This window comes from Equus quagga, chromosome 9, assembly GCF_021613505.1.
Source record: "Equus quagga isolate Etosha38 chromosome 9, UCLA_HA_Equagga_1.0, whole genome shotgun sequence".
In the NCBI taxonomy this organism is placed as follows: domain Eukaryota; kingdom Metazoa; phylum Chordata; class Mammalia; order Perissodactyla; family Equidae; genus Equus; species Equus quagga.
Genome location: NC_060275.1, coordinates 109,827,631 through 109,846,704, shown reverse-complemented (window position 1 = coordinate 109,846,704; position 19,074 = coordinate 109,827,631). Strand labels below are relative to the sequence as shown.

The following is a 19,074-nucleotide window of genomic DNA, read 5'->3' as shown; positions in this document are numbered from 1 at the left end:
AGCACCTTCACGTATCTTTTCTGATGTCCAGCTCTCTCCATAGGCTCCTCTTCCTTCATACACCTTCCTTCTGTTCCTCAGACACAGCATATCCATTGCTACCTCATGCCTTGGCACAATTGCCTTTGCCCCCGGATATTAGCACAGCCACTTTCTGTCACTCAAATCTCAGTGCAATGCTCTCTCCTCAACAAGGCCTTCCTCAAACCCCTAAATTATCTCACTCCCTAGCATATCATGTGTGTGTTTTCTTTATAGAAGTAAGAACTATCTGAAATCAGTATGTTTGTTTACAGTGATTCTCATTATCCATGGGGCTTATGTATGCAAAGTCTCTATGAACACCGAGTTAGCGACCACTGGACCATTGCTCTGAGGGGTTAGCTTCCTGCAAGCCTCTAGTCACAACATTGTCAGCCCATTGATGCATAATCTTGTTTTATATTTCTGTTTGAAGACAGCTTTTCACATACATTGTTGCTTCATTAACACTGAACTCAAGGCCAACGGCACCATAACTCATGCCTGAATGAGGCGTATCTAACACACGCATTTTCTCTATAAGGCCCATCACACACAGCCTTCTTATGCTTAGGAACACCAACAGCTCTTCAGCACTGCCCTTGGGGGCCATTTTAAATAGAGAAAAGTACAAAAGTGTGAAAAACGCAGCACTAAAGAAACCACAAAAAAGACAGCTGTTCACAGTGTGAGAGCTGAAACAAGGAGGCAGAGTGTCACCTTAGTCAACCTCAGCCTGGAACGTGCACATTAGGTGACAAATTTTCACTGCTTCGGGCATGTCTGCAAATGACCGTGAAAGTGCCACGAGCATTGAATTTGGGGCTAGAAATAAATTTTAGAGTATGGGCGAATTCATAAATACAGAATCTATGAATAACAAGGATCGACTATATTTTTTGCTTCTTTTTCAGCTACCCTTCCCTCTTTGAGACTGAGTTCCACAAGAATGGGGATTCTGCCTGGGTTTTTTTCACTGTTGCATCCCCCGCACTAGAGTAGTGTGAGGTCAATACCAGATAAATATTCACTGAATGACTGAGTGAACTCATGCTCTTTCCCACGGCCAAGAAAAGTCTAACTCTAGCTCCCTATCACATTCATTCTTGTCCTCCAAAGCACACCTCAGAAGCAATCTCCTCTAACGTCCCAGGCCTACCTCTGTTCTCCTTCAGGCTCCCTGAGCATCCTGACTGTATCTTTAGGACAACATGTATCAAATTGCATTTTAATTATTAGTTGCTCATCAGAATCCCTCAATAGAATGTGAGTTCCTCATGGGCATGATCTGGTTCATAATTATTTCTGCATCCCTTGCACCTAAGGTCTTGCTTGGTATATATTAGGCATCCAGCAAATATTTGCTTAGAAAATAAATATTCATAGTTTATAAACTCTCTTCCTTTGACCTGTGTTTCCAAATGTAAAACTTATCTAAAGTATCTTTTAAAGAGAGATTACTTTATCCCTTGTTTAAAGAAAAATCTTCGGTGCTTCTGTCGTAAAATCAGTACTTTCTTGAAATCTACTATCATGGCTACCCCTAGAATTTATGGCTTACAGGAATCATTTCACTATATATATATATATATATATCAAATCATCATGTTGTACACCTTACGTATACATAACTTATATTTAAAAAATAAAATAAATTTTTAAAAAATGAACAGAGAATTTCCTCATGTGCTGAAAGGTGGTTATTGCTGAGTGAAATGCAACCGAAGTCTCCAGAAAACATCAAACCAACCCGGAAAACAGTTTAGGTATTTTTAGACTTGTCAACCAGTTTTGACAATTTTGTCAAAGCAGAATACATGTGTGCTTCATAGAAGTGTTATGACATTTATAGGCTGAAATATGAAGCCAGCATTTTACCATTAGCCACCAGATGAAGCCAAACATCCCTGAATTCAATCTGGATTTCATAACCTGGCTTAAAGCTCCAGTCTGGTGGAGCCACTGCCTCCAGGGGAGCCCTGTGCGGTCCTGCTTCTTTTCACCTCTTGACCCACCACATCACATTAGTCCTTCCAAGTCCAGTCCAGGCATAACTGCTCCTGACACTGAGCCCCTGACCACTTCATCCCACCCTTACTCACCTGCCTTTCCCACCACTTACTAAGTATTCCAAATACTTGTTTCTTATCTCATCAGCTAACATTTCGTGAGTATCCATATATATTTTATCTGCTTTATTAGACAGGCAAGAACTATCTAGAACCATTGCCTCACAAAAGCATCAAGAAAGTGTGTAGTGGTCAATAAGTACTCAATAAACACAGGTGTAAATGTGAAACTAGTTGATAAAATAGTAAAATCCTTCTTACATGATAACAAAATAGTGAGATTTGTGTTTATAATGTCATCCAACTTGATAACACCAACCATCCCTGAATGCACAAGACAACTTACTATTGTTCTCTGCATAAATCCTTATGACAGGCATCAACTCAAAGAGCACTTTGGGTTTGGACTCAATAAGTTTCACGTTCCTCTTGTCCCAGCCAGCACCTTCGAGATATAAGCCGTAGACGTAGACACCCTCCGAGGGAGGGGCAGAAATGTCGTCCTTCATCCACTTGGTCACTTCGTTGCAAAGCACCATATTGTCCAGAGCCCAGCCTTTGTTGGCCCGAGTTATTTCCTTCTCAGGTCAAGATCAAAAGCAAAGGATGAAATCAGCAATTAAAAGTTTGTCTTAATATAAAGAGTATAATAGTGACGACAGTGTACCTCAAATTACCCTAATTCAAAAGAAGTAGAATAGTATTTACAGAGTTAAAAATATTCTCTCATAGACAATACCCATGTCCTAATTTAACCACTTGTGCTTTAAAAAGAAATGTAATATAAAATCAAATATAAAAATAACAAATAAATGTTTTGAAACTCAAGCTAGTGGCCTGAGAACAAGTTGCTGGATTTATGTTCAGGACAAGGCTACTGCTGGTGCCAAAAAGAGTCAGTCATTCTCTGTCTTACTCTATCCTTTAAAGCTATAATGAAAGAAGAAAATGTCATAGAGGAAAATTATAATACAACAACAGGTGCAAACCAGAGTGCTTACCTGTCGCATTGCAGTTAAAAATCCTTGGGGGTTAAAAAAGCCTGTCATCCAGAAGCAGTGGGGTCGGCCATTGAAAACCCAAGAGGTGAACTGGCAGTTTCTTTCTATAAGTTCAGTAAACCAGAAACCCAACGTACTTGACACCCAGGACACCTGAAATGCATACATTAAAGCAGTTAATTAGCACAGGTTTAGTTCTTTTGTGTAACTGCTATGTTCACAGAAAAAAATGATGAGAGATCTATTTTACTTTTAGATTTTGAAAGTCCCTAAGATATGAATTTCCCCTGGGTTCTGACATTTAAGTTTTCAAATTATTCTTCCTCCTTAATGATATTAAGATAGAATGGGCTAATCATCACATGAATACAAGATCAATTCAAAGCTCAGTATGCCATTCAAGATGCCTGATGTCAACAGAATCACCTTCCATGTACGAATATATTCATTAGCAACTCTGCTACAAAGCAATTAAAACAACTAATTGAATTAAATTTAACAGGTTCCAACTATTTTTCCTTAGGTTACATTTTCAATAGATACACTATAAAACAAGATTTCTATTTACATAAATGTGCTCATGGCCTCATCAACACCTTAAAAATATACTCTGTGGATGATAAATCGTAAAAGCCTTTCTCCACTTATCATTTTTAATGAGGCAAATAACAGTTATTTTTTGAAGTTTCTGTCACTTAGAATGCACTTTTATTTTCTCTGATGAAGGCACAGAAATGGATACACAGGCTCTTTATCATCAACAAATCAATTGCCTTTATTGCTTGTAATATTCTGCCTGAATTCACGTGTGGAACTTCTATTATTACAATTGGCATGGATCCGCCATTAATGTTATCAGCAGCCACCCTGGTAGGTATCTCCAAATCACATTTTATGACATTTTACTGTAATTGCAATATTTTATGTATGAACAAATGTAGTGATCAACCTGGGTAGATATAACACTTGAATTTCAAATATCTTAAGAATTAATGTGCCTATTTTTCAAGAGACACTGAGATTTCAAAGACCAATAATAAGTTGAGTAAAATAAAACTCTGTATAAAAAGATCATAACTTAAAAATTATGCAACTCATTCTATCCTGTCTTTATAGACGTGTTAACTAAAAGAGATGTGTTTATACTCCCTTCGATCGGAGGGCACAGGGAACCGTTAATGAGAGGGCGCCTCCTGGCATGGACCCCTGTTCCAAAGCCTCCCAGGTGTGGGCAGAGCCGGGTGAGCTGGTTTAGTGGTGAATGAACCAACAAAGGCCCCTGACCAGGGGGGTTCTCCCTCTGTCACTGGCAATGAAGAGAGGCAATTCAGATAAGAAACTCTCTGACCTTGGCAATGAATTTATTGAAGGTAAGAAGGAAAGGAAGGTATCTGGTCAAAGCTGATTCGGAGCTTCTAAGCTGTGTGACTAGAAGGATGGATGGTGGTGTCATCAAATAAGATGGAGAAGACAACAGAAAGAGCACACCCTAGGTACTTACAGGCTGCCTGCAGGACCCACTGCCTTGGAATCTGAATTCCTGGATGAGATATCAGAGGCTCAGCACTAAATGAGCATCTTCTAGGAGACCACCTGTTCTAACTCCATCACGTCTCACCTTCCCATTTACCAGAATAACCTCCAAAAGGCCAAGCCTCCTGTCATCCCATGATCCAATCTTATCTCTAAATGCTGCCCTTCCTGTTCATCCCCCAGTATGACCCAATCCCCAACCCTCCCACCCTCTCAAGTCTTTCCACTGTACCGTCAGGATCTTCAGTGCTATGATCAGCAAACTCCTCTAGATCCTTCACCTCTTCCCTGAACATTCCCCTCAGTTCCTCTCTGAACTGAAATCAATTCCCCCAACCTGACCCAGGAAAGACTGCTTCCTCTGCATCCTTCTCAAATGTAGGCTACCATTTACTGCACTCTAGTTTCATAGGCCTCAGGACCAGGAAAGAAGTAAGTATCTTTACTGTTTCTGTTATTGTCAGGTCAGCATTTCCCGTCATTGTCTTCCTTTGCGTCTCATGCCATCTGGACACACCATCCTCATCCCTTCTTATGTCTATCACTTACTGGTCACTCCCTCCTATTTATCAAGGAATTTGGCTCCTGCTTCACTCTTCCACTCCATCCCCAAAAGAATCATGAGGATGATGAAGATGGTGATGGTGACGGTATAAATGGTGGTGGTGGTGGTGATGACAGTGGTGTGATGACGCTGGTGGTAGTGATAGAGGTGGTGGTGGTAAAAGTGGTGATTGTGGAGGTGAGGGGGTAGAGACGGTGATGGTGGTGGTAGTGGTAGTGGTAATGGTGATGGAGGTGGTAGTGATGGAAGTCGTGGTGGTAGTGGAGATGGTGGTGGTAGAAACGGTGGGGAGGGGGGTATTGGAGGTGTGTGGTTTTAATAATAATAATAGCAAGAACTTACATAAGACTGGGATATGCCACGCACTGTTCTAAGCACTTTACTTTCATCGACTCACTTAATCCTCACAAGAACTGTACAACTTATGTAATAAAGTGGGAATAACTACTCCCACTTTACAGATGAGGAAATTTAAGCACAGCGAGACAAGTAGCTTATCTGAGGTTGCACAGCTTGGATGTGACAGAGACATGATTTGAGCCCATATATTCTGGCTCCAGAGTCCAGCTCATTTATTTACCTTCATTAATCATTCTTGGTAACACTAGGATCCATGTGGACCCATTGAATACCCTACCTTCTTATCTCATGACTTCCGATTTCTAATGATTCTCATGTCCTTCCAATTCATTTCCCCTACCTCCACACTCACACTTTAAATCTTGTCATCATCAAACACTGTCCTGTTGGGCTGGGCACATTTTCCCCTCAACCGCATTTCATTCCAAAGAGAGAGAGCTCCACTTACAGAACACTCTAGGCTCCTCTACTCCCTCATTCCCCTCATTCCAAGGAGGTAAAGAAACTTATCTGACTGGTGTGGATGGGGGGAGGGGGGTTGCAGAGACAATTTGTGCTCATCAAACATCCCATGTGCCCCCCTATACTTCCCAGCCTCCCACGCATTTGAGTCCACAGATCTCGTTCTGTTCCATGGCCTGTGAACAGAAGTAACACAGGTCACTTTCTGACTCAGGAAGTTAGACTCAGTACCTTGTCCAACTCTGTTCCCCACACTGTGATGACTTCAGAGGCCATATGCTCCGGGTGGTACAGCCACCACCAGATGCGAGGCCTCCATCAGGTAGTCCCAGAGTAACTGTAGAGCCGAGGACCCATCTGACCTCCATGGGAAAACAGAAGTAGGGTGCTGCCGGCACAGCAAGCTCCTAAAATGTGTGTCACTAGCTCAGCTCTGAGGCAGCAAGTGTTTAGGCAAGTCCTACCAGCAGCAGGAAAGATGGAGCTACATGTTCGGAAACCTAGCCCCTTTCTCCTTTTGCGGGGGACAGAGATGCCTGCAGGCTGCACACACTCTGCTCTGCTCTTGCATGCTCTAGTGTCACAGGAAGTCTTTGCAAGCGAGCCCCGCGGACACCTGGATTTTGAACTTCCCACCTCCAGAACTGTGAGACAATAAACTGCTATTGTGTAAGCCACCCAGCCTTGTGGTAGTTTGTCCCGCAGCCCCAAAAAACTAACGCATCTTCCATTGCACTTGCCTGGCGAATGCCCAGCAGGACACAACCTCCATCATTCCCCATTCCCAGGCCTGCTCCCAGTCAGCTGAGGCCCACTGGAGGAAACTGCACAACTGTGCAGACCAGGTTCACTTTACATTCATAACTCCAGATTGCAAATTGGTGAATCCTGTGACATTTCTCTACCTGCATCTATCCCAGTTTCCTCATTCTTCTGAACCTTCGGGTATGGAAAGCATATGCATTTGCAAAGAGGAGTAGAAGTAAAAACCTTGAGAGCAGAGACATTCGGAGAGAGCTGTGAGGTCAGGACTTGCTGACTTCCTGCCGTGGGTGCAGAGTCACCCCAGGTGATGGCTGTGGTCAGGCGGAATGGAAGGAAGCAAATGGCAGATCCAGATTTCTCAGGAAATACGGGATAGAAGCATAGCAACACCTCCGACCCTTTCCTCATGCCTTTTCTCCACCATAATTAATCTGAGCACTTTCACTCATGTCTCCCCACCAGATGTGCTTGCATACACCACACACGCACACTTAAATACAGTACAAAGAAAAGAATCTCATTTAGGTTCCATCCCCTCCAATACACAAGTTTTCCTACTTACAAAGACATTCGGGCATTTATTTTGCTTTTCCAAGTAGAAAATTATTTCTTAAAACCACATCTGTCATTTAGCACAATTACCAACAGGTAATCAGTAAGCGTACTGTTAAATTATTATCTTGTTATCTCGAGACATACTCACATATCTACAGGCAAAGCTAGGAAAAATGTTTCTCTTTGGTATGACTTTTGATATGTATGTGTGGCTAGGACATTCTCTTCTATAAAACTAACACCATGGGCTTTGAAGGCTAAGAGCTTGGGTTTAAATTCTGATTCCTGGGCTTCTTGGGTGTGTGATTTGGGAAAAGATTTAACCTCTCTCAACCTGAAGTTCCTCATTTGTAAAATAAGGGCAATAAAATGCAAGATTTAAATGAAATAATGCATGCAAACTGCCTACGAGAGCACCTGACATCTGGGAAATGCTAAATAATTTCCTTCCCTACTTAAATCTAAAAATAAAAGGCCATAAGAGGATTAGTCCCTAAGCAAAAGAAAATTTTTAAGTAAATTATCCTTGGATGCTTTCTACTTGCCAATTACAACTATTCATGACAACAAAGTGATTCGGCAGCATAAGAGCAGGCTTACACGTACTTTTTTCCACCGAGCAGGAATTCTGGCATCAAACATGCAATTCAACGCATCTCGTAGATTTTCATTCATGATGATGGTGCCATCGATAGCAAGTTTCAGTTCAGTCAGGGTGCTTCGGATCAGGGTGAGTACCCTCTGCATTCTGTCTATCTCCTGCCTGAGAAAAATGTTCATCGGCTGGAATGGCCCCATCTTCTGCAGCCTCTCTTTTACCTGCCGTGGAGACATTCAGCATGTGTCAAAAATTGGACAGTTACTAATGTTTACGCAACTGGTTCCCTAGGACTTTTGAAAAGTTCTGAAATTTTACAATTCCATAAATGATAAGCTTTTAATTTTTTTCACTGCCAGAACACAGAGAAGAAATAAAAAAGAAAACGTCTGTTAGATGACCAGCCAATTATTCATGCCATGTGGAAGAGAACAGCAGCCATTGATTCACAGAAGAACGTAAAATGCACAACCACAACCACACAGCCTTCCAAGGAGCAAATGCACTTACTGGGAAATATTCACATACTGCCTATCTGAGACTTGCAAACACACACATGGACACACACAAACAGACGTGTACATACACAAGCATTCTGCTGGCTGCCTCAAAAGACTAGACTTTGTTCTAAAAGCTTTCTATTTTTTCCATGAAAGCATCCATCCATTCATCCATCTACCCAGCCATCTGACCATTCATTTCCACCCTACAAGCATTAATTGAGAGTCCTCTATGGAGCAGATATTGTGGTAGGGTGAGCTGCTTTATCCTAAGGCAACACTGACAAATTCAGCAAAAGGAGGGAGACGCTTCTAAACTCCATTACTTACCATATTTATTTATGTAATTATTTTTATTATATTTTTAGATATATTAATTGCATCATAAATATTTCAACCACTGCTAGACAAGAATGGCCTCTTTCCTGATATGATAATGAAAGGAGCTTATGAAAGCTGATAACAGTATTGATTTTCTCCAAGCAAGTGAGCAGAGTTTCTTCCCGGGGAAATAATTCCCTCAGCGATAGGTCCTTGAGTTCAGTCTGTAGGCCTAGCAGTCGAAATGACCTTCTTTGTGGAAAGTAATAGGATGCTAAAGAAAGAAAAGGCTGCAGGTTTCCTTTTGAAAATTAGGTGGAAAAGGGGCAACAGACAAAGAAACATGGTGGTCCTGTGACAAAAGTATCAGATGGTTAGTCCAGGTCATTTCTTAAGACTACAGCAAAAACGTAAGCCACTTACTTTTGCTTTTATCAAAGGTTTAAAAATGTTATCAAGGTAAATCTTTTCACAGTACTTGCTAAAATGTCTAAAAAGTTAACTTTCGTAGTCATAAATTTCGCTTAAAAGTTACTCACATATTAAAAAGTCAAATAATTTTCAAAACCTATAAGATGAAGAAACTGCAAAGAGTTAATGATATAAATATAGAGTCCCTGAAATTGAGAAGGCCTGAATTTTAAGGTATGCATTAAATTTCACAGCATTTTTTAAAATAATCAGGTACTTTAAGAATACATTACTTCCCTTTGAACGAATGACAATGTGAAGTACTTCAAGGGAAGTTCTAGAAAAGCAATCCCAACGCATCAGTGTACACACCTGTAATTTATTTATGAATATTAACATTCTCATCAGGCTTCTTTATTATTTATATTTTGAAATGATTACATTTATAGATTCAAAAACTTCTTTTTCTGATTCTTCAGGAAGTGAATTTCAGAAAAATTCTTTTTTGCCCTCCCTCAGCCTCCCAACCACACAGACACACACACAGCTGACATTTTGTCAAGATTTCAACTCACTTCAAATGGACCATAGTCTGGGGGCAGCTTTTCCAGCATATCATCAGCCAGTCGGGCCACCACAGCCTCACGGGTCTCGTCTCCTCCTCCAGAGCTGTCCTTGGGTTGGATGCCCAGGATGGTGTCTAGCACATCCTTGGCCAACTTGCTCTGGTAGGTGATGTCAGCATTGGGGTGTAGCCCGAACACCTCAGGGCTGTCATAGGTGGGCAAGCTCTGAACGACAAGCACCCTGCGTGAGTACAGACTACCGACACAAGCAGTTAAATTATATTGTCTTAAGAAATAAACGTTTTTATTAGGATAAGCATTTATATCATATGCCTTATTTGTGTCAGGCTACCATCCCAATAATTTCTCCAGAGAAGGATCAAAATTTGCCTCAAAAAAAAAATTAACATCAAGAAACATTATACAGTTTCATAGCTCTTAAAGGTCTGAACCTCAAGCAAATTTAATCAAGGAAATACTGTCTTGTTTTATAATACATGACATGGAAAGGGAGCTGTGCATCAGTATATTGTATTCTGAAGATCTAATCGAACTCAAACCAGTTGTTTAAATAAATGTTGTATAACCAATGGTTACTATGTTGTTAAGATACCAGAAAATGACAGTTTTAACAATTATAGTCCAAATAAGGCTGCAGGTGGGAACTGTACACTCCCAGGGGAAAGACAGAGATTAGGAAAAGAGAAATATTGAGAAAGCAACAAAGTCAGAGGCGAAAACAGACAGCAAGAGACAATCAGAAGCAGAACAAGTAGCCAAAAAGCTACTTCGGCTATTTGAGAAAAAGAAAATTGACTACAATTCGACATATATTTCTTCATGTCAACTGTATCCTTAACTTTATTATTGTCTTATTCATATTTTTCCCCCTTTCTACTCCCTTATTTGATTCTTTTTTATATAATGTCTTCTTACAAGCTATCTCAACTTCATTGTGAAATGAGGTGTATAGAAATGAATATATGCACAGGCATACTTAAATTTATACCTTCATAGACATTTTTCTATTTAGTGCTAATGATTTAAAGACACACATAGTACCGTTAAGACACATATATTTGTTGATTTGAATTAATAAAAGTGTAGAGGTGGTAATATACGATAAACTCATTACATTTATAAATCACAGAACCTCTAAATATACTGATAAATTTAGCCCTTTGGGGCTGTTATGCTTTACTTTGTTGACTCTAAGATAAATCTTAGATAGAGGCAAAAGAGATTGCTAACTAATGGTCTAATGAATTCAAGGTATAGAGACAGGAAATGTAGTTACCTTGAAACACAAATCAAATCTTTTCCCAAATTTCCTGGCAAAATCTTATCCCTTCTTAGAGCAGCACTTCTCAATTGGGGGTGATTTTGGTGATTTGGTGATGTCTGGAGACATATTTAGTTGTCACAACTGGGTGGTGGATGCTACTGACATCTAGTGGGCAGAGGCCAGGGACGCTGCTAACCATTCCACCCAGGACAGCCCCCCACCACAAGGAAGCATCCCGTCCTGAATGCCAAAGGTGGTGAAGTTGAGAAAGCCAGTCTTACAGGAAGCTCTTACACAGAGCGGGTTCCTGAATATACTCATATGCTGCCCATTAGGCCAGGATTAAGGAACAGATGTCGCAGGACAAGGCAAGTGTTTTGACAAATAGAAGAGATTGGGTCTAGAAGCTGCCTTTGTCCTATTATCACAGGGAGCCGAAGCCTCACAGGTGGAGAGCTCCAGGGGATTTGTGTAGGTTCCCGAGTTCTAAATCTGCCCCATCTATCATCTCCCCAATGTTCCTCACTGAGGTACTAAAAAAGAAGGGAGGAAGGGAGCCCACACAAAACACACAGAAAACAAATATAAACATTTTAATCATTAGGTGAATATAAACATATGAAGAAAGCATCTATGGTGGGAGGTTCAATGTGCATCACCATTAAAATTTATTTTAAAAGAAGTATATGGAGTGTAAATAAATACCAGAAAGGTCAAATGGCTGCAGATATTGGCCCTATGCATAAAATTCTGAAGTTGACAAACCTGGATATAGTGAAGATAGTTATCCACCGTGCTGCATTTGGGAATACTATATCCTTGATAAAAGCTGAAATCTGGTCCAAACATATTTTCACTGAACCAAACCTTAGCGAATGTGTTCAATAATCTCTTATCGTAGTCGTCAGTGACTCTGCCTCCATATTGAATCTCTCCGATCATGTAGCGGACGGTGGTCCAGGAGACGCCCTGGGAAAGTTTATAATATAATTGTGTGGAACCGGCTACTGTCTCATACCCCTTTTCCCTGCCAAGTAACATCTATGTTCATTGTCAACAATGTAATTCATTCATTCATTCATCTATTCATTCTTCATCAGTTATGTGAAAAGTTCAGAAAGAAAATTAAAGAGGTAAACGCGAAGAGTACTCAGAGTTCATGGTCATGACTCAACGTAGACTCCCTGATGCATTTCATATGTATTCATACTTTAATTTCAAAGGAAAAACATGTTTATTTTTTGAGACTATTGAGGCAGTTCTTTAAAAAGCACACATTTCAAAAGGAATCTAGAGGTTGGCTCCGTGGCTGAGTGGTTAAGTTCGCGCTCCACTGCAGGCGGCCCAGTGTTTCATTGGTTCGAATCCTGGGCGCGGACATGGCACTGCTTATCAAACCACGCTGAGGCAGCGCCCACATGCCACAACTAGAAGGACCCACAACAAAGAATATACAACTATGTACCGGGGGGCTTTGGGGAGAAAAAGGAAAAAGATAAAATCTTTAAAAAAAAAAAAAAGGAATCTAGACGCTCATTTTCATTTTTTAGGATTTTTTAAAAAACAAGTTTCCCCTCCCAGTCTCCCCAAACCCCAATAGACTCTTTCAGGTTGTCTCATATGTAATGTCAACATGACTTTGGGAAATAAAAAGACAATCAAAATTTGTCCAATTTTTACCTGAAATCAAGAGGCAAATATGACCCAAGTTGCTATGACTTAAAGATTATGACTTTGCAAGCACAGAAAATCATCACTCTTACAGGATTTACCCCAAAGCTGGGCAGTCATGTTAGCTTGAAGACCCAAGCACACAATCACCAGAGGCACGAAGCAGCGCACACAACAGTACCTTTTTGACGTCCATGTCATCTAAGTGGTTTTGGATGAACTGCACAGTGGCATTAAAGTCAGCTTGATTAAATTCATAGGGGATATTCCACCCCAGGGGACCAAACTTCCGCCTCTCTTGGACCGTGGAGTGCAGGAAAGCCACTGCGTACAGCATGGGCTTCCACTGGGCCCCGGTGCTCACATCCAGCAAGTCTTGGCTCACACCTGTCATGGTTAGTTGGACAGAAAACTGTATCATCTCTCAAACATCTTTTTTTTCTATTATCTTTATGTTATTATTTTGTAAACTCCTGATATTAAACTTCACCTACCTTGAATTATTTTTTTCAAATTCAAATGACAATTATAATTTAACTTTTGGGTGTCCAGGGGCATTTTTCTCTCTGAAAACTCTGCAAAGAGATTTGGGGGGTGAGGGCTGGCTAAGATGGGTCAAGTTATTGCCAATCTAACAAGATAACATGGGGATAAAAATAGAGTGGAAGAGTGATGGCAACAAATAAATACTACTACTATATAATACTATGGTAATAATAATAATATATGTAATATTTATATATATAATACAATTATTATTACTATTTGGGGCATGTATTCAGGTTACAATGGGCTTCTATATACATCACTAATAATATGGTGTATATAGAAGCCCATTGCAGCCTGAGTATATGCCCCAAATAATTATGATTATTATACATGTATATATTATATTGTATATATATTATTATATATCTTTTCATTTGATAATTTTTTTAACTGCCATTATCCTTCCACATCTATTTTATCCCCAAATTACCTTGTAGATTGGCAGGAATTTGAGTTTTGTTAGCAACTCCAAAATAAATCTCTTTGTAGATTTTTCAGATTGATATGTAATAATTATTATATTCATTCTTATTATTAAATACATTACTTTATTATTAAAGAATAAAATTTGATTAAATAAATAAACACTATTAAAATTTATTCCAATTGTCCTAGATAGATTTTTGTTTCCCTATTTTACATATGAGAACATTGAAACTGGTTGCTTGACTGACCAGCCCCCAAGAGAACAAAGCATTTGTTCAGGAAGGACCAGGATCAAGATTTCTGACTCTGAGGTCCATGATCTTTTCATGACCATGAGTCCCAGACAGGAAGCCACGAAGCAGAGGAAGCAAAGGCAAGGAGAATATCTCAGTTCAGGTTGTAATTTGAGGGACGTTTTGATCTGGTTTTGTTGCTACTGTTTGACTTCTAATTTAGCTAACATTCTAATATATGGCTTCACTAAATGAAAGCAGACCATTATTTTAATTTAGCCTCTTCTCTTGGAAGAGGCTACTGCCCAACTTTAGGTATGGAGCACGGAGACCATAAATGACAAAATTGTCAATTTTATTTTTTTATGCTGAGGAAGATTCACCCTGAGCTAACATCTGTTGCCAATCTTCCTTTCTTTCGCTAAGGAGGATTCTCCCTAAGCTAACCTCTGTCACCAATCTTCCTCTATTTTGTATGTGGGCTGCCACCGCATGGCCACTGATGAGTGGTGTAGGTCCACACCCAGGAACCAAACCTGGGCTGCCAAAGCTGAATGCACTGAACTTAACCACTAGGTTACTAGGGCTGGCGCCCAAATTATCAATTTTAGATGTTAACATAAAAAGGCAGGTGTCTAGTGAAGAACAACGTAGGCCAAAATAGAGAAATATTGGGAAAACAGGGAAAATATCAGGTGGGAAATCCAAGCTCTGATGCCCTAACACTGCCAGAACATATTCCACAGGGAGCATGACCAAGCAGGCTATCCCCTCCCATCATGTTATAATAGTACTATGTGCTACAACTGTATCCCAGCTAATTCTGTTTTTATAATTTATTTAAGAAAACAATTTAAGTACAAGAATCCCATAGACTTGGAAGTATTCCTTAACTCACCACCATATGTCCTTTTCAGTCCTGCTCGGAGGCCCTGTGGAGGCTCATTGGCAAATTTAATGGACATCTGAAGGAGTGTAATGGGAAACTGCTTATGAACCTCGGTGGTCATCCATAGCCGGAAAGCATTGTGGACAGTCTCAGTTTCTACAATTACATCCATTAGCTCATCCATGAAATCCAGCCCCAGGTGGCAGTTCTGCAGAAGGGCCCATCCTCCCTAAGTCAACAATAGTAAATGGAAATTAGGCTATTTTGTGCTTCGTCCAGAGATTTCAATTAGTATGTTCTTTAAAAATTAAGTAATTAAAATTTAATAGAAAAACACAATAATCTCTTTAAATTAATCTAGGTCAAATCTAAGGATAAAATAATGTTTAATTGACATAAGATATATTTTTTTCTTGTTTCATGTATTTTTCCCTCGGTATACTATCACAGCAATTGTAGCAATAATATATGGTAGGAGTCATGAAAATAACTCCTTGAAAAGTTTTCACTTGAAAGTGAAACATAAAATGAGATAACAACACTTTCAAGTAAAGATGGTTGATTAGCTCAGCTCCCTCACCAAACTCCATGAAAACTACAGCAAAGGGACTTTTTTAAAAGCATGAACTCTTAAGGACAAAAACAGTGAGGGTGAAAACAACAACAATAACATTTAAAACGGACTCAAGAAAACTGAATTCTCAAGTGGCATTTGGGGAAAAGTGAGATGTAACTGATTTATACACATAACTCCCAAAACACTCAAGAACAGGTGACAAGAGGTCCCCCTGCAGGTAGGGTAAGAAGACGGGCTAACGCAAGACCCAGACCCACAACAGGTTCCTGCCTCCCCTAACGGAGGATGGAAAGCTGATTTTCTGTAGAAGGCAAAACAGACAGGGTTTAGAGATATCGGTACATTAAGGGTATAAGAATCTCACTGAAAACAGGTAAAACAAAGTTTACCTTATGAATTTTGAGACCTATTCCTACCCTTCTCCCACTAAGTTTCCAGAATACTGGCAGCAGGGTATATACCCTCTAGAATGTGGAAGAACCCTCTCTGAGGAATATGACCACTCTAAGAACAAGAGTCTAAGGAAACAACAAGCCGTATCTTCCCTATAAAGTATTATATAAGCATACGTTTCCTCCTATAAAGCAACACAAGCAAAATCTTAAGTCACTCAATAATAAATTACCCAATATCTAATCTATAGAATATTTTTGCTAAAATCTACAATATCCAGATCATAATCTTGAATTCTTTTCTTGGCTCTGTAACTTTGGATCATTTAGATTTCACTCGTGCAGCCTGAGTTAATTCTCTTTGTATGAAACTAAGTGCCATAACGAAAATCTTTAATAGACCTACAGATAAAACTGATCATTTTGAATTTCACATATTCCCTTATATTTTCCTCAGAAGTACAGAGCCCTGCTGAATAAATAAATTATCTAATTTTTGTCCTTTGAAAAATGTAATTGATACTGTCCAAAGTTCAAAACAAAATAAATTAAATATAAAACACAACAGCAACAAGGCTTTAGTTGCTCTCCTGCATCCAGGACACAGACGAGTCCCGAGCTAGGTTTCATAGGTAAGAACTTTGATCTTCAGTCTTCGCCAACAGAATCCTGCAGCCAAGGCCGTTCTCTGGTACTGCCGCATTCTGTATTAAATGTTTTGTGTTCTTCTTACTGAGTAGATCATCTATTTTGCTATTCTTGGGTAGCTGGCTCATTCTGTCATATTGTCTCAAATCTTTCTTACAAAACTCTTAAAAAACTATTGCCTCTGACAAGTTATAAGCATGCTAATAATAGTAAAGACTTTTTTTTTCTTGAAATAAAACTACTAAACAGAAAACGCAAATAAACCGAAGGCTAACAATACTCCATTTAACTTCTAATCTAGTTGCCTGAAACTGTAATTCTCAGTTACACAACTATTTATTTTAAAGTCAAGTTAAATAAGTGCCCCATTAATGTTAGGGGTTTTGTTCTAAGTACAGTAATAGACAGAGGGAGGGACAGAGGAAGTAAAGAGGAGGGAGGGGCCGGGATGGAAGTCCACTAATCCCTCCTGTTGAACCAGACCTGGGATTCTTAAATATAGATGTATTTTTCCATCTCTCGACACAATGCAATCCCACTCCTTCCTCCCAACTGCACAGTAAGTGCATCAGACACAGCATGGCACATGGGAGGGGGCCCCTCCCTTTCACTAAAGCTGAGGGCAGGGAACAGCTTGGGGATAGAAGAGCCTAAGGCAAATATACAGGTTCTGGAACACAGTGGAATCAGTTCTAGACCAGAGAAAAGGGACCAGGAGGTCACACAGTGGGAAGGTTCTAGATTTGGCAGCCAGGACCTAAAACCCGGAGGTTTCAGGTTGGGCTAGGCATTGAGGGTTGGAGGGATGAGGAGCAGTGAGTTCTGTCCTCAGCAGGGGGATCCCATGGAGGGCACAGAAGGAGTCTTGCAATACGGGGGAAAGCTCAGACTCAGGAAAGAAGTAAGGTCCAGTCCAGACAAGGCCAGAAAGGCATCTAGACCAAGACTGCGTGTTCTCCAGCAGGAATGAGAAGCCAAGTGGTTCTGCCACCTTGCTTGGCCAGAGTGAGGAGGAAAAAGGGAGCACAGGTGAAGGGATCCTCCAGACAGAGCCAGACACCCCAGAAAAAGCTAGATCAAAGTGAACACATGAGTTGCCCTCTCCTGGAGCCTGAGTTCTGGAGTTGAAATGGAGGGCCGTCTATATTCAATTAACTTGAGTTCACGAAAATGCCCCACCTCCAGCTTTAATTGTCCCTAACAGAGACACCTCCTGGTTTCCAGCCCTTAGAGGCCCCCAGGCCAGGCCTGAGCATGACATGCTTTCCATGCTGTAGAATTTACAAACCACAAAGGGCTCTAGGAGCCCCAACCTGAAAGGTGACAGGTCAGGTTTCCTAAAACCTCTGGCACCACTTCAGGGTAATCACAGATTCCTGGCTTCTGGGACACGGGCCAGGCCTGGGGGACTCCAGGGCACAAATTATGCATTCTGGAACCCAAGAAAGGCATGGCATTGTGGATTCTGGAGTGCTGGATATTTCAAGAACGGAGCTGAAGTGGCTGGAGTATTTGGCGGAGGGGGTGGGGCTGTGAAACCCACAGAGGGTTTGGGATCTGGAGTGGGGGTTAGCATTATTAAAACTGGTTGGGAAATAAGATGTTCTGGTTGGGTAAGTTGTCCATAAGTCAAGGCTCAGCACAAAAAGTTTTAAATTGTATCTGTTTTTCCATCAAAATTTTCTAATAGACACCATACTTTTCCCTATTTAGTAAATGGCATGCAGTATGTAAATTTAAACTCAATGATTCATGAGTTCTTTGCTGCATTGCTATTCCATAACCTGTAAAATCAACAACACAACAGAAAAGTAGACATTTGGCCTCACGTTTGCCATGGTCTGCTGCAAGAGCTTGCGAGCGTGGACTTCCTGGCCCTGGCCCATGGACACATAACGGGTTTCTATTTTTAATCTCTTCCCCAAGGCGATGATGGAATCTGTGGGGTCTGAGCCCATGGACAGGAGACAGATGAGTGGTGTCCGTGGATCAGATTCCTCCCACGTCTTTTCCAAGTCCAGGATAACCCCTTCTGCATAGTTTTCTCCCATGGAGTCTGTGATGTACTTGCGGGCCTGCCAAAAACAGTACATGCATCACTAAAACTAGTTCCAGCTCCTTCACAGATATAATGCAGTGTGCTTTCCAAAATTCAATTTTATAGATTATCTCAATGATGTCCACAGTAGCCTGCCAGGGAACTAAGGCAGAGACTTTTCTTCTTTTTTGAATCCCTGTTCTATGGATGGGGAGGCTGTGTGACTTGCCAACACACAATCATACAGTTCAAAGACCAGAAGCCAAGTTGGCTGACTCTTCGTCTAGGACCCAGAACAATACACTGGCTGCTTCCTACTGGGCATAAAAAATAAAAATATTAGGAAACTCTATTATTTACGATGCGTTAAGGGAAAGAGATACGCATTCAAATAATCAAGGAAGCAGGACATGCCTGGGATTCAATGGGCACTTACCAAATAAATAATTACTGAATGACCACTTATTGAATGAAATTTATTGGATATTTAATGAGTGAATTAATTAATTTATTAAAGATTTAATCCATAATCTTTCTCCTAACCATTATCACCATCCCTTCCCATTCTTGGCTTATCTCCTTTACTGTTAATTTTTTTTTGTTTTTTGCTTAAATCCATGCTCACAATATCACAGATTT

At 40.4% G+C, this 19,074-nt stretch overlaps 1 protein-coding gene across 6 annotated transcripts in view; it reads right to left on the bottom strand.

The window, feature by feature from the left end:
- Nucleotides 1-19,074, bottom strand: part of DNAH5 (dynein axonemal heavy chain 5) — a 266,364-nt gene that overhangs the window by 7,160 nt on the left and 240,130 nt on the right. For all 6 annotated transcript variants that reach the window (XM_046670920.1, XM_046670918.1, XM_046670919.1 and 3 more), the window contains 8 exons: nt 18,227-18,472; nt 14,790-15,009; nt 12,865-13,070; nt 11,778-11,981; nt 9,737-9,952; nt 7,938-8,150; nt 3,092-3,244; nt 2,437-2,668 (listed from right to left, as the gene is read on the bottom strand). In XM_046670920.1, the coding sequence (XP_046526876.1) occupies nt 2,437-2,668; nt 3,092-3,244; nt 7,938-8,150; nt 9,737-9,952; nt 11,778-11,981; nt 12,865-13,070; nt 14,790-15,009; nt 18,227-18,472 (1,690 nt within the window). The remainder of the gene's footprint in view (nt 1-2,436; nt 2,669-3,091; nt 3,245-7,937; nt 8,151-9,736; nt 9,953-11,777; nt 11,982-12,864; nt 13,071-14,789; nt 15,010-18,226; nt 18,473-19,074) is intronic.